General features: G+C 42.3%; 1 protein-coding gene across 8 annotated transcripts in view; it reads right to left on the bottom strand.

Annotated features, from left to right (window-relative positions):
* Window positions 1-13205, bottom strand: part of RNF144B (ring finger protein 144B) — a 610854-nt gene that overhangs the window by 450297 nt on the left and 147352 nt on the right. For 4 of the 8 annotated variants that reach the window (XR_009520985.1, XR_009520984.1, XR_009520983.2 and 1 more), the window contains one exon: window positions 10177-10305. Coding sequence is in view for 2 of the 8 variants with exons in the window: in XM_069541085.1 (XP_069397186.1) it covers window positions 10285-10305 (21 nt within the window). In the remaining 6 variants the exon portion in view is untranslated. Of the gene's footprint in view, window positions 1-9779; window positions 10306-13205 lie in introns of those variants that run through there. The other 4 variants (XR_009520989.1, XM_060023570.1, XM_069541082.1 and 1 more) reach the window with 2 other exon arrangements.

Genomic DNA, 13205 nt, shown 5'->3' with positions numbered 1-13205 from the left:
TTCTCTTTGCCAGGCAGTAGAACATCCTTCCCCACTTCCTGTGGTGACCTTGCTCTCCAAACAATCCACACACATCTTTCTTTCAGTCCTCCCCCAGTGCCTGGCCATGAGCTTGCTATTTATACCAGTGTGACCCTTATTTACCATGTGAAAGCTTGGAAAGATTTTTGTATCTATACTTTCCAGAAGACCCTCTGGAATGAGATGACCCTCGACATCTGAATTTATCAGTCTTCATTTTCTAGCCTTGTCCACCTCTCTGTCAGTTTCCATCTTTCCTTACCTAGAGCCCTGTAGTTCTTTCCTAGGACTGCCACAACAAATCACCACAAACTTGGTGGCTTCAAACAACAGGAATTTATTCTCTCACAGTTCTGCAGGCAAGAGGATCAAAATCAAGGTGTCAGCAGGACCGCACTCCCACCAAAGCCTCTAGGGGAAGAGCCTTCTTGCCTCTTCCAGCTTCTGAAGGCTTCAGGAGTTCCTTGGTTTATAGCAACATAATTCCAATCTCTGCCTCCATCTTCACGTGGTTTTCCATCTCAAGTCTCCCTCTGCCTTTTCTCTTATAAGGATGCTTATCGTTGGATGTAGTGCCCACCCAAATAACCCAAGATGATCTCATCTCAAGATCCTTAATTTAATTACACCTGCAAAGATCCTATTTCCAAATAAGGCCACCTTCAAAGGTTCAGTATAGACACAGCTCTTGTTGGGGAGGAAGACCACCATCCAGCCCACTACAAGCTCCACACTTCTAAAACCTTTGGCCTGACGCTTGCCTGTGAAGAACATCCTTCCTGCAGACTCCCCAGAGCCCCAAGAACCAGGAAAGAGATTCACTAGGTTTGTCCACTGTGCACCGCATGGGCTCAAGGGAACTCTGTTCCCTTCACCTGAGGGCAGGTAGTAGATACTGTCTCTATGCATAGAGAATTGCTGCCAGAGACCTAATTTCACATGGGAGGATTCTACAGTAGTATAAGGTGGGGAATGTAATCAGTCTCACTTGACTTTTCCACCTCCCTTAGCAGAATGGAAATTTTTACTTTCTCTTCTTTCACCTTCCCTGGAATTTGTACCTAATATCACATGACAACATTTTCCAAACCATGATCTGCAGAACAGGAGATGCTGCTGAGTGTTCTGCAACTAGATGCTCTGAGAGAGTGAGCACGCACACAAGCTTATTAGCAGCTCTGAGAAGCCGCCAGTAAAGTAAGTAGGCTTTAATATTTTACTAAAGAAAGCTGGTTAACCACATTTAACCCAAACTCTCTTGACTTCAAAGACCTTTTTCTTAGAGTATCTTTTGCGATCTCATAAGAATGCTAATGTCCTACAGAATACATATGGGAAATTTTTTTGAAAATTTGAAAAATGAGGAGTGTCGTAAAATTAATATTACATAAGCAACAGTTATTGTCTTCTCATTCCCAACATTAGGATATAAAGCTGTGTTTTAAGTCACCTTGGTACTATAGGTTTAAAATTAAAGTCTTAATCTAATTTTGGTTTTTCTGCATAGAGTTGAGCACCCTGAATTATCTGGCATCTGTAGAGGATGAAGGAACAAAACCAGCACAGAATAACCCTCAAGATTTTTTTTTTTTTTTTTTTTGCGGTACGCGGGCCTCTGACTGCTGTGGCCTCTCCCGTTGCAGAGCACAGGCTCCGGACACACAGGCTCAGCGGCCATGGCTCACGGGCCCAGCCGCTCCACGGCATGTGGGATCCTCCCGGACCGGGGCACGAACCCGCGTCCCCTGCATCGGCAGGCAGACTCTCAGCCACTGCGCCACCAGGGAAGCCCCCCTCAAGATATTTTTGAAGGCAGTGACCCACCTCCTCTTCATCTTCTCTCTCCAGCCTCCTCCTAATAGTGGTACCTTGCATGTAACAAGCACTGACTGTTCTCTAAGAACAAAGTAGTGAGTTATAATGCTCCCTCTTGCACTGATGTACTCTATATGTGAGAATAAGCCCTAATTAATGTTCCTTTCACAGGCATAGTAGAACAATATTTCAGTGATTATTTGTTTTTAATATAATGAGAAACACTACGAGTTACAAGATAGATAATTTGCAAGAAAGTTTTCAGTGAGTCATTTCAAATTACAGAACTTGATAACTTTAAGCACAGACACCACACATTGTTCAAAAAACGGGCACTATCTGTGTGCTAATGAGCCTGACTGTAGGTTCTCCCTCCACTTCCTGAGCTGCGGATGTTGGAATGGACACTGACCCAGAAGTCAGAAGAGACAGGTTTCAGTTCCACTTGGATGATCACAGACAAATCTTTCTGAAATTGGAGCTCCTTTCTGGAGTTTCCAAATACGCAAAAAGGACATACTAATACTGCCAATCCTTACTACTCAAAGATTCCGTATTTGCAAATTCACCTACTTGCTAACATTTATTTGTAACCCCCAAATCAAAACCCATGGTGCTTTCAGTCATTCACGCACATGCACAGAGTGGCAAAAAATTTGAGTCACCGAACATGCGTGTTCCCAGCTGAGGTGGGACAAGGCAACACTAAGGCTTCCAGTGTCAACTCTCATACTGCAGACAAATATCCCTTTCGTGATCTGTTTAGTGCAATATTTGCACACTTTTTTGTGTTTTTTTTTTTTTTTTGGTGATTTCACTCTTTAAAATAGTCCCCAACCATATGACCCAGCAATCCCACTACTGGGCATATACCCTGAGAAAACCATAATTCAAAAAGAGTCATGTAACAAAATGTTCATTGCAGCTCTATTTACAATAGCCCAGAGATGGAAACAACCTAAGTGTCTATCATCGGATTAATGGATAAAGAAGATGTGGCACATATATACAATGGAATATTACTCAGCCATAAAAAGAAACGAAATTGAGCTATTTGTAATGAGGTGGATAGACCTAGAGTCTGTCATACAGAATGAAGTCAGAAAGAGAAAGACAAATACTGTATACTAACACATATATATGGAATTTAAGGAAAAAAATGTCATGAAGAACCTAGCGGTAAGATAGGAATAAAGACACAGACCTACTAGAGAATGGACTTGAGGATATGGGGATGGGGAAGGGTAAGCTGTGACAAAGTGAGAGAGAGGCATGGACATATATACACTACCAAATGTAAGGTAGATAGCTAGTGGGAAGCCACCGCATAGCACAGGGAGATCAGCTCGGTGCTTTGTGACCACCTAGAGGGGTGGGATAGGGAGGGTGGGAGGGAGGGAGATGCAAGAGGGAAGAGATATGGGAACATATGTATATGTATAACTGATTCACTTTGTTATAAAGCAGAAACTAACACACCATTGTAAAGCAATTATACTCTACTAAAGATGTAAAAAAAAAAAATAGTCCCCAAGTGTAGTAATGAAGTGCTGTCTAGTGTTCTTAAGCACAGAAGGCTGTGATGTGACTTAAATACGTGTTGGATAAGCTTCATTCAGGCATGAGTTATAGTGGTGTTGGCCATGAGTTCAATGTAAATGCATACACAATATATATTAAATAAGTGGCCTTTAAGCAGAAACACACGTAAAGCAAGGCTAGGTACTGATCGGTTAATGACCATGTTGTGACAGAGGCTCACAGGGACTTAACCATGCATTTGCCTGAGGAGCAGTGGTTCAGTATTCACTAATTCAGTGTTTCTGATGACTTTATAGAACATAAGCACCATGAGCAATAAGAATCAACTGGATATCTCAGCCTCATAAAGTAGCTTTGATGCACAAATTAGAAAATATATATTTATATTTTTATTGAAGTTGATCTTCATTTTGAAGATCAACATATTGAAGTTGATCTTCATTTCTTCATTTCAACTTCATTGAAGTTGATGACATTTAGGTTATTTCCATGTCTTAACTATTGTAAATAGTGCTGCTATGAACACTGAGGTGCATGTATCTTTTCAAATTATAGTTTTCTCCAGATATATGCCTAGGAATGGGATTGCTGGATCATAGGGCAACTCTGTTTTTAGGTTTTTGAGGAACTTCCATACTGTTTTCCATAGTGGCTGCACCAATTTACATTCCCACCAACAGTGCAGGAGGGTTCCCTTTTCTCCACACTCTCTCCAGCATTTGTTATTTGTAGACTTCTTAATGATGGCCATTCTGACCAGTGTGAAGTGATACCTCAAGAAAATATATTTTTTAGCAACATATAACAAATTATTTCTGAATACCTGTCACACACCAGGCTCTGTGTAGACACTGTGGACTGAGATACACCAGTCAGAGTCCCTGTCTCACAGAGGAGATTTAGGCGAACACTTAGAAGAAGCTTTAAACAATATGTTATGTTAACATTTTTGTTAATGTTTTCCTAATATTAAGTCTATTTAAAAATCCTTTGTCTTCAAAATGTAGGCTTTGTTCTTTTAGGACCAGAAGTGGATTTGGAAAATTAAATGTCTTCACAAAATTCCCCTAATTTAAGCCATAGAAGTGAAGAAAGAAAACAAACGTAAAACATTTCAAGAAAAATTCAGTATTAGATTTGGGATTATAAAAACTTTGTATTACAATAGTTATTAAGCACAAAATTTACAGAGCGTTTTACAAAGAGAAGATCAAAATTCCCACCAATCTTTAGAAAACTGAATTTACATCAAGGAGAACATAGAGGTACAGCAAAGGAGTACTGGGTTACCAAAGGGTCGTTTGCCCATAGGTGCTCAGAAGGCTAATCAAATACATAAAATAAAGACAATTCTGATCAGAATAGAGAGTAAGTAAAACCAAGGAGGTACAAAAGTAAAACTAAGAGATTCACCTGGATATTAAAGTCCTTCTCCACATGATTCAAATTATAGCCACTGGAGTATGAGAGAAATAGCAGCAGTCAAGACAGGTCAAAAGATGCAGAAGCAAATGCCAGGAAGGGTGTTTGAACTGCTGCTCCATGTCATTTGGCCAGTTTTACCAATGAGACGGTCAGCTCTATTTTGAAGACGGTGGCTAGAATGTTTCAGGTGTTGGAGTGCCATACTGAATGGTTACGCAGCTTCTCCCAGTTTATTTTCCCCAACTCCACTATCAACTGATTGAAAGGACTTAAGATTTTGAAAATCTAATGTGCCTCACTCCCCTGGGTGGGTATGTTGCTATGTAACAAAGAACATGCCAGTTTATCTTCCCCAGCACTAGGCACAGCTGGAAGGAAAGAAAAGCAAACCCATTTTAAACCATTTGAAAGCTACTCTCTATTCCAGACTATGAGGCTGCTCTCTTTAGGGTCTAAAATATGCTTACTTTACCCATCTTTGTTGACACAACCACAAACTTCAGCAAATACTGGAACCAGACTCAACCAGATTCCTTATAAACTTCCATATGTGAGCAAAATTCCCCTTTGATTTTGCCTAATGTTCATCTGCTATAATTTTTACCGAGTTCTAAAAAGGAAATCTAGCATTCTCTATTATGTATTTTACTGTAAAAGAATAAAATGGCAATTGGACAACACTTACCCATTTCAATCTATAGTAAATTCTGTCTCTTCATCCTCTCAAAAACTTTTTTTCTGGTAGTCATCATTTATCTTTATATCTTATAAGCAGTCCTGCTAACCCATGGAACTCTTTTTTTTTTTTTTTTTTCTGACACCCAAAGCAATGAGGATAATTGGACTTACTCTTGCAGGATAAAAAATAAAAACAGAAGTCAGAGCTTCAGGTTGTGTTGGTAGTTGGGCTATGGGACCATCTTTTTTCTGAAGGAACCCTAAATGTGTTCACAACTGGCTGAGTCTCCACTGGGAGAAATGTGCTGTCCTACATGCAAAACTGAGAGCTCGTGTCCTCTGCCTTCGTCCTCAGATCTTCCTTCAGACTTGGCATCGTGCAGAAAGCCAGGAGCCCTGCCTCGAGAGAGCTGAGCCTCTTCTATCTCAGACAGCAGCTGGCTATGTAATCCTGGACCAATGTCTGGTAACTTCTCTGAGCTTCAAGTTCTATTCAGCCTTCCCTGATTTCCTCTAGTAACAAATTCTTTCTCCCTACTGTCCACTCCTTCCTTATGGAACTTTTCACATTTGTGTTGTATTAGAGTTATCTATATACAGCTGCATCTTGTCTATCATATGTAGGCAGAAACCTCAGTTCACCCATATTTCTGTCTCCCTCTTCTCTGTACTCCAAGGCCCAGTCAAGAGTCTCAACTTTTAATAGATATCATTAAGTAGTCATTAGATTACTAAATAAAACATATAAATACATTTCACTATGCCAGTCTCTCTTCAAATGTAAGTGGACATAGAAAGGGGGTGATCATAGTTGCTAAGAAGCTTGAGACTATCTACCGAAAAAGGAAAGCAAATATTCATTATGAAATTAACAGTGCTATATGATAAAGATAAGCTTATATGATAAGTGTTGTATGATAAGGAATACAGGGATATCAAAAGCTTGATTCTGTTTATAAAAACTTTTGGGAAAAGCAATGTGTGTATCTTGCAGCTGGCCTCCCATGTTGATCCCATAGTGACCCTACTCTTCGGCATGTCCCCTAGGCCAAGTTTAATCAGCACGGAACAAGGTGCTCTCCACCTAGAACAGCTGAGGCAACCTCAGCCTCTTTTGATACCTGGAACTCCAAGCTCTCTCCGGCATTATAATAAAGCACATTCACTACTACTAGTATTAAGAGAAAGGGAAGGGACCTTAAATGTGTGATGAAGTGTCAACCTTGAAATCAGATGGGGGAATTCATGCATTTTAACATGCCTCTTTTGTAAGGTGACACATTCCTACCCAGTAAGGAACAAGGCTGCCAAGGATATAACTTCCTTTCTCAGAATCCAAACACCTTTCATCTTAAAAAGTCACATATGACTCCTCAAGTTTTAAACATCAGCTTCCTTTCACATATGTAATGACATATCCAAGAAGGGCTTCAGAAAGGAGTGGGATCAAAAGACCTGTCTGAAGCCTCAAATGCACAGCATACATTCACATTCACATTCTAGTTATTTGTGCAAAAGGCACAGCCCACAAGGCCCTCTCTGATCTGGCCTAGTTACCCCCACATTCTTGAACACCTGACACATCGAGCAGCTCATCACTATCTGGACATACTGAGCTTCTTCTCAGCTCCTCCTCTTCTCTGCTAGATGAAGCGCTTTAAGCTTCTGCTTTCTGAATCCATTCCAGAGTGAGGTATTTGTCCCTGCATCTGTGCTCACATATGACTTTATTTAGTACTTGGATATCATGTTTGGTTAGTTGTGTATCTGTGTGGCCCTCACCACCCTAGACTTACCCATTTTTCATCTTCAGAAATTAGCATGGTGCCTGACATACAACTGTGTTTATTCATACCTGTCCTCCCACTTCCTTGGTATAGACTTGTCACTTCAAAGTATCTGTGCAGGCCAAGACTAAGAATCTCACAATCCCCTTTTCATCTGGGTGGGGCCATCCAGTCAGCTCTCCCCATGGTATATGAGCAGAAGTGACATTTGCCTCTTTCAGGCCAAGTTGGCTAAGAAATGGCTGTGCCTGGACTTCACTGATGGCGCAGTGGTTAGGAATCCGCCTACCAGTGCAGGGGACATGGGTTTGAGCCCTGGTCCGGGAAGATCCCACATGCCGCGGAGCAACTAAGCCCGTGCGCCACAACCACTGAGCCTGCGCTCTAGAGTTCGCAAGCTACAACTACTGAGTCCAAGTGCCACAACTACTGAAGCCCACGCGCCTAGAGCCCGTGCTCTGCAACAAGAGAAGCCATCACAATGAGAAGCCCAGGAACCACAACAAAGAATAGCCCGCGCACAGCAACAAAGACCCAAGGCAGCCAAAAATAAAAATAAATAAAAATTTAAAAAAGAAATGGCTGTGCCTTCTTAACCTTCTGTTTCCCTTTATACCAGCTGGATGCAAAGGATTCCAAGGCCTGGCAGCGTCACAAGATGGAAGGTACCTAAGTTCTTGAGTCACTGCGTGGAGGAAAGCCTCCCACCAACTGGAACACTCTCATTAGATTGTTACATGAGCAAGGAATTAACATCTATTGTGTTAAGCTACTGAAATTTGGGGTTTCATTTGTTATAGTAGTTTTAGCCTAAATAATACAGATTAATTCTCAAAATGTGTACTTTATTAAATAATTCTGTGTAACAAACCATGCTTAGTCTCTCTAATGTCTAAATCATATAGCATGGATATAGGAGAGTGAAGGAAAGGGAACTGAGCAGGAGGGAAAGGAGGGAAGGGAGATGGAAGGAAAGAGAAGGGAAGAAAGGAGGGAAGGAGGAAGGAAAAAGAAGCTGTATACAATAAAGAATTGTAGTCAAGCTGCCACCTCAAACGTAAGCTGCCTATATCCTTATCACCAATCAAGTACGTTATAACCAGGTCATTTTTTAATTTTCCTGCTGTATCTGCAATGCCTAAAATTTCCTGCGATATAGGAGATGCTCAATAAATATGTGCTGGATTAATGAGTAAATAAAATTATGAATTAATACCATGTTTTTCTTCCTTATAAAATGACCCCAAGAATTCACTCCTCCTTAGGGCTACAGATTATGGTATTCAATCAAGTATAAAATAATTTCTCTCCTCCAGAAGTTTAAAAAACAACACATAAGACTGTAACATTCATCTGAATGCTTATGATGTGCCATGGGCCTTATGGAATCCATGTTCCCTGGAAGCTTTCTTCTAAAATAATAGCACATTGCTTGCTGTTAAAGAGTTGATGCTTAATGGTTGGCTCTGAACTAAATGAAAGAATTGTTCTCCCTTTCTTATCCTAATCTCCAAAATGAGTTACTTATTATTATAAGAATTTTTAGGAAAAGTTTCAGAAGATATTTTTGGGGAGAAGAGCAGGGGAAGGAGAATTTTCTAAAACAGAAAAAATAATAATCCTACCTTAATATTGAGTAAAGGGAAAAGATACCACATGTAGTGAAGAGACCAATTTAATCTACATCCTATGGTCCAATGGTCCAATTACTGCAATATATATGATGCTAAATTTTGCCCAGTCCTGCTAATCAGACAGCAGCTCACTGTGTCTGTTTATCTCTAGGCCATTACCCAGTTGTACAGTAAATCTGCATTTCCAGAGATGGTCTAAAATAGAAACCCATGCTGGCTAAATTTGTTTTGGGACATATCAGGCAACAGCTAGAAATTTTTAAATGACCAACTTGTATTCCACCGAGGCACTGAATGAATTGATTAGGGAAAAGCTAAAAATTGAATAGTATTTTCCGGAGTAGGCTAAGGTTAGTGCTGCCAGTGAAAATGTGTAACTACCAAGTGAACGGCTATCAATCAGAGCTGGTTTTCAAATAGAAATATGGAAAAAATGAAATTAAATGGGAAAGGGGAATATCTTATTTTCCTCTCTATATGGCCGTTTCCAACTAGGTAATGATATAATTAATTCCTCAGGAATACATGCGAACTCCCACCACTAAAATTATGATAGAAGGTAAGTTTTCCCACCAGCCAGAGGTTATTTCTCGGTTGAGACAACCTTTGATCTGAAGATGGACACACACACTCTGAGAGAGCTGACACTCAAAGGACCAATATCGCGTGATTGATTGGTTTCTAATATGGAGAGTGCGGCGCTGCCGTTGAGAAGAAGGGCTCTCTTGAGAGACAAGCCCAACTATTGTTTGGCTGCTCTCATGTTAGCGAGTGCCCTGCGGTAACCCTCATGCTCTGAAATACTCATATTGGTTATTTCAAAGTTGGGTGCGGAATTGTGCTTTCCCATGTCTGTCACTAATGACTTGCAGCTGTTGCTAATCTGTGCCTCTGATTTCCTTTGATTACTATGTGTATTGATGCCTGTGGTAAATAGGCATCTGCCAGGTGCCAGCACAATCAGGGGAAAAATATAAAAAGTTCCCTGTTTCAAATTCAATGTGACATTGTGCAAGTTGAGAGGCAGCCATTTAACTATTCAGAGGAAACAGCTTCCTGGGGCACCTCCGGCCTCCTGGCCAGGGACATTCCTCCCATTCTCCCCACACCCACCCCATGATGCTGATTTTCTTCAGGATGGTTTTCAGCCACGACAGGAGGGCTTCCATTGCCCATGACATCAGCAGAGAGAAATATTTAAGATGGGTGGTTACGACCCAAGTTTCTAGAGAGCATCTCACCCCTCAGCTGATTTAAGCCTTAAAGGACCTCACCTGTTCCATTAACTGCCCAAAAGCTTCTCCACAACAGCTGTCCTGTGTTTTTCCCTCTGAGGAACACATCTTTCTCAGCAAAGGCTCTGGGTTGTATCACCTTCTCTTTCAGGAGAACCAGGTGATAATCTGGAAGAAAACAAAGCAAGATGTAGGCTTTCAGTGGAAAAATGCAAAAGTGATCAGGATCAAAAGCCAACACCCGAGGGTACAATGGCACGTAGCTTCTTTGGAGCACTTGTGTCTTGCTTTTTTGGTTCTCAGGGAAGCTAGAGACAGAGGTTGAGTTCATCCATTTCTTACTCTAACACAGCAACGTTACACCATAACTTTGAAGAAAAAAAGGAGCCTCTGGTGTCCCCAGGTAGGAGTTTTTCTCCATGGCTTCCTCGACCCTCCTTTACCACAGCAGTAAGAGTGATGATTTTATCATTGCTAGGAAACAGAGCAAGAGGCAGGTCTGCTTTGGAGTTAGTGGTTAGGTTGCGAAGTTAGGCACCTCAAAGAAGGAACCAAAGAATAAAGGCTGGCCAAGTGAAGCCTAGAACATTGAGAGAAAATTTCATGAGATCCCAAGATATATTGACGTTAAATAGGTCATTTGAACCTTACAAAAATCTGATATGAAAATGAGCATCTGATGGACTCTTATCATTCCCACTTGGGCAATTTTAAAACCCAGACTGAGGCTGGGACATTGATTTACAAGCAGAGCTCAGGAATGTCTGGTCTTCTTCCATCAAACTGGAACAAAGTGTCCACTCTAGACATTTAATCCCTGTGGCTTCAAAAATCTGCCAGTAAGACAGTATGCCCCAGCAATAGATAAAAATAGAACATAAATGAAAGAGGACCTCATATCTAAGTCAGAAAAAATAACTAGAAGAATTTAGTAAATGCCCATTAGCCCAGTGATTAACGGAAACAGATGCATCATAGTAATCATCTGAACATGGATTGTAAGATTCAGAAAGAAACCTCTGAGTTAAGCAAATTACAAGGCTAATAATAAGGGGATATAGCTAATAAATTAGCAAAAGTATGAGTCAACATTCTTAGAAAGAGATATTATATCATTCCCGCGATATTCAGACAACAAATACTTCAAAACTATTTTACTACACTGCATTTATTTAAAGACAGTGGTAAAAAATAAATTTCCCAGATCCAGACTGAAAGCAAGTCAACATCTAAAAGAGTCCTGGGGACGAGGGGAAGATGGCGGAAGAGTAAGACGCGGAGATCACCTTCCTCCCCACAGATACACCAGAAATACATCTACACGTGGAACAACTCCTAAAGACCACCTACTGAACGCTGGCAGAAGACCTCAGACATCCCAAAAGGCAAGAAACTCTCCACGTACCTGGGTAGGGCAAAAGAAAAAAGAATAAACACAGACAAAAGGATAGGGATGGTACCTGCACCCGTGGGAGGGAACTGTGAAGGAGGAAAGGTCTCCACACACTAGGAAGCCCCTTCGCGGGCGGAGACTGCGGGTGGCGGAGGGGGGAAGCTTCGGAGCCGCGGAGAAGACCGCAGCAACAGGGGTGCGGAGGACAAAGCAGAGAGATTCCAGCACAGAGGATCAGGGCCGACCGACATTCACCAGTCCGAGAGGCTTGTCTGCTCACCCGCCGGGGCGGGCGGGACTGGAAGCTGAGGCTCGGGCTTCAGTCGGAGCGCAGGGAGAGGACTGGGGTTGGCGGCGTGAACACAGCCTGCAGGCGGCTAATGCACCACGGCTAGCCGGGAGGGAGTCCTGGGAAAAGTCTGGACCTGCCGAAGAGGCAAGAGACTTTTTCTTCCCTCTTTGTTTCCTGGTGCACAAGAAGAGGGGATTAAGAGTGCTGCTTAAAGGAGCTCCAGAGACGGCGCAAGTCGCGGCTATCAGCGCGGACCCCAGAGACGGGCATGAGACGCTAAGGCTGCTGGTGCCGCCACCAAGAAGGCTGTGTGCGAGCACAGGTCACTAGCCACACCCCCCTTCCGGGGAGCCTGTGCAGCCCGCCATTGCCAGGGTCCCGGGATCCAGGGTCAACTCCTCCGGGAGAACGCACGGCGCGCCTCACGCTGGTGCAACGTCACGCCGGCCTCTGGCGCCGCAGGCCCGCCCCGCACTCCGTGCCCCTCCCTCCTCCCGGCCTGAGTGAGCCAGAGCCCCCGAATCAGCGGCTCCTTTAACCGCATCCTGTCTGAGCGAAGAACAGACGCCATCCGGCGACCTACACGCAGAGGCAGGGCCGAATCCAAAGCTGAGCCCTGGGAGGTGTGAGAACAAAGAAGAGAAAGGGAAATCTCTCCCAGCAGCCTCAGAAGCAGCGGATTAAAGCTCCACAATAAACTTGATGTACCCTGCATCTGTGGAATACCTGAATAGACAACGAATCATCCCAAATTAAGGAGGTGGACTTTGAAAGCAACACTTATGATTTTTTCCCCTTTTCCTCTTTTTGTGAATGTGTATATGTATGCTTCTGTGTGAGATTTTGTCTGTATAGCTTTGCTTCCACCATTTGTCCTAGGGTTCTATCTGTCCATTTTTTTTTTGTTTTTTGGGTTTTTTTCTTAAAAAATTTTTTTCTTAATAATTATTTTTTATTTTAATAACTATTTTATTTTATCTTATTTTATTTTATCTTCTTTCTTTCCTTCCTTCCTTCCTCCCTCCCTCCCTCCTCCCTCCCTCCCCCCTTTCTTTTCTTTCTTTCTTTCTTTCTTTCTTTCTTTCTTTCTTTCTTTCTTCCTTCCTTCCTTTCTCCCTTTCTTCCTTTCTTCTTTTTCTCCCTTTTATTCTGAGCCGTGTGGATGAAAGGCTCTTGGTGCTGCAGCCAGGAGTCAGTACTGTGCCTCTGAGGTGGGAGAGCCAACTTCAGGACACCTCCACAAGAGACCTCCCAGCTCCACATAATATCAAACGGCGAATATCTCCCAGAGATATCCATCTCAACACCAGCACCCAGCTTCACTCAATGACCAGCAAGCTACAGTGCTGGACACCCTATGCCAAACAACTAGCAAGACAGAAA

This window comes from Delphinus delphis, chromosome 10 (assembly GCF_949987515.2).
Source record: "Delphinus delphis chromosome 10, mDelDel1.2, whole genome shotgun sequence".
In the NCBI taxonomy this organism is placed as follows: domain Eukaryota; kingdom Metazoa; phylum Chordata; class Mammalia; order Artiodactyla; family Delphinidae; genus Delphinus; species Delphinus delphis.
This window is presented reverse-complemented; position numbering and strand designations above follow the sequence as displayed.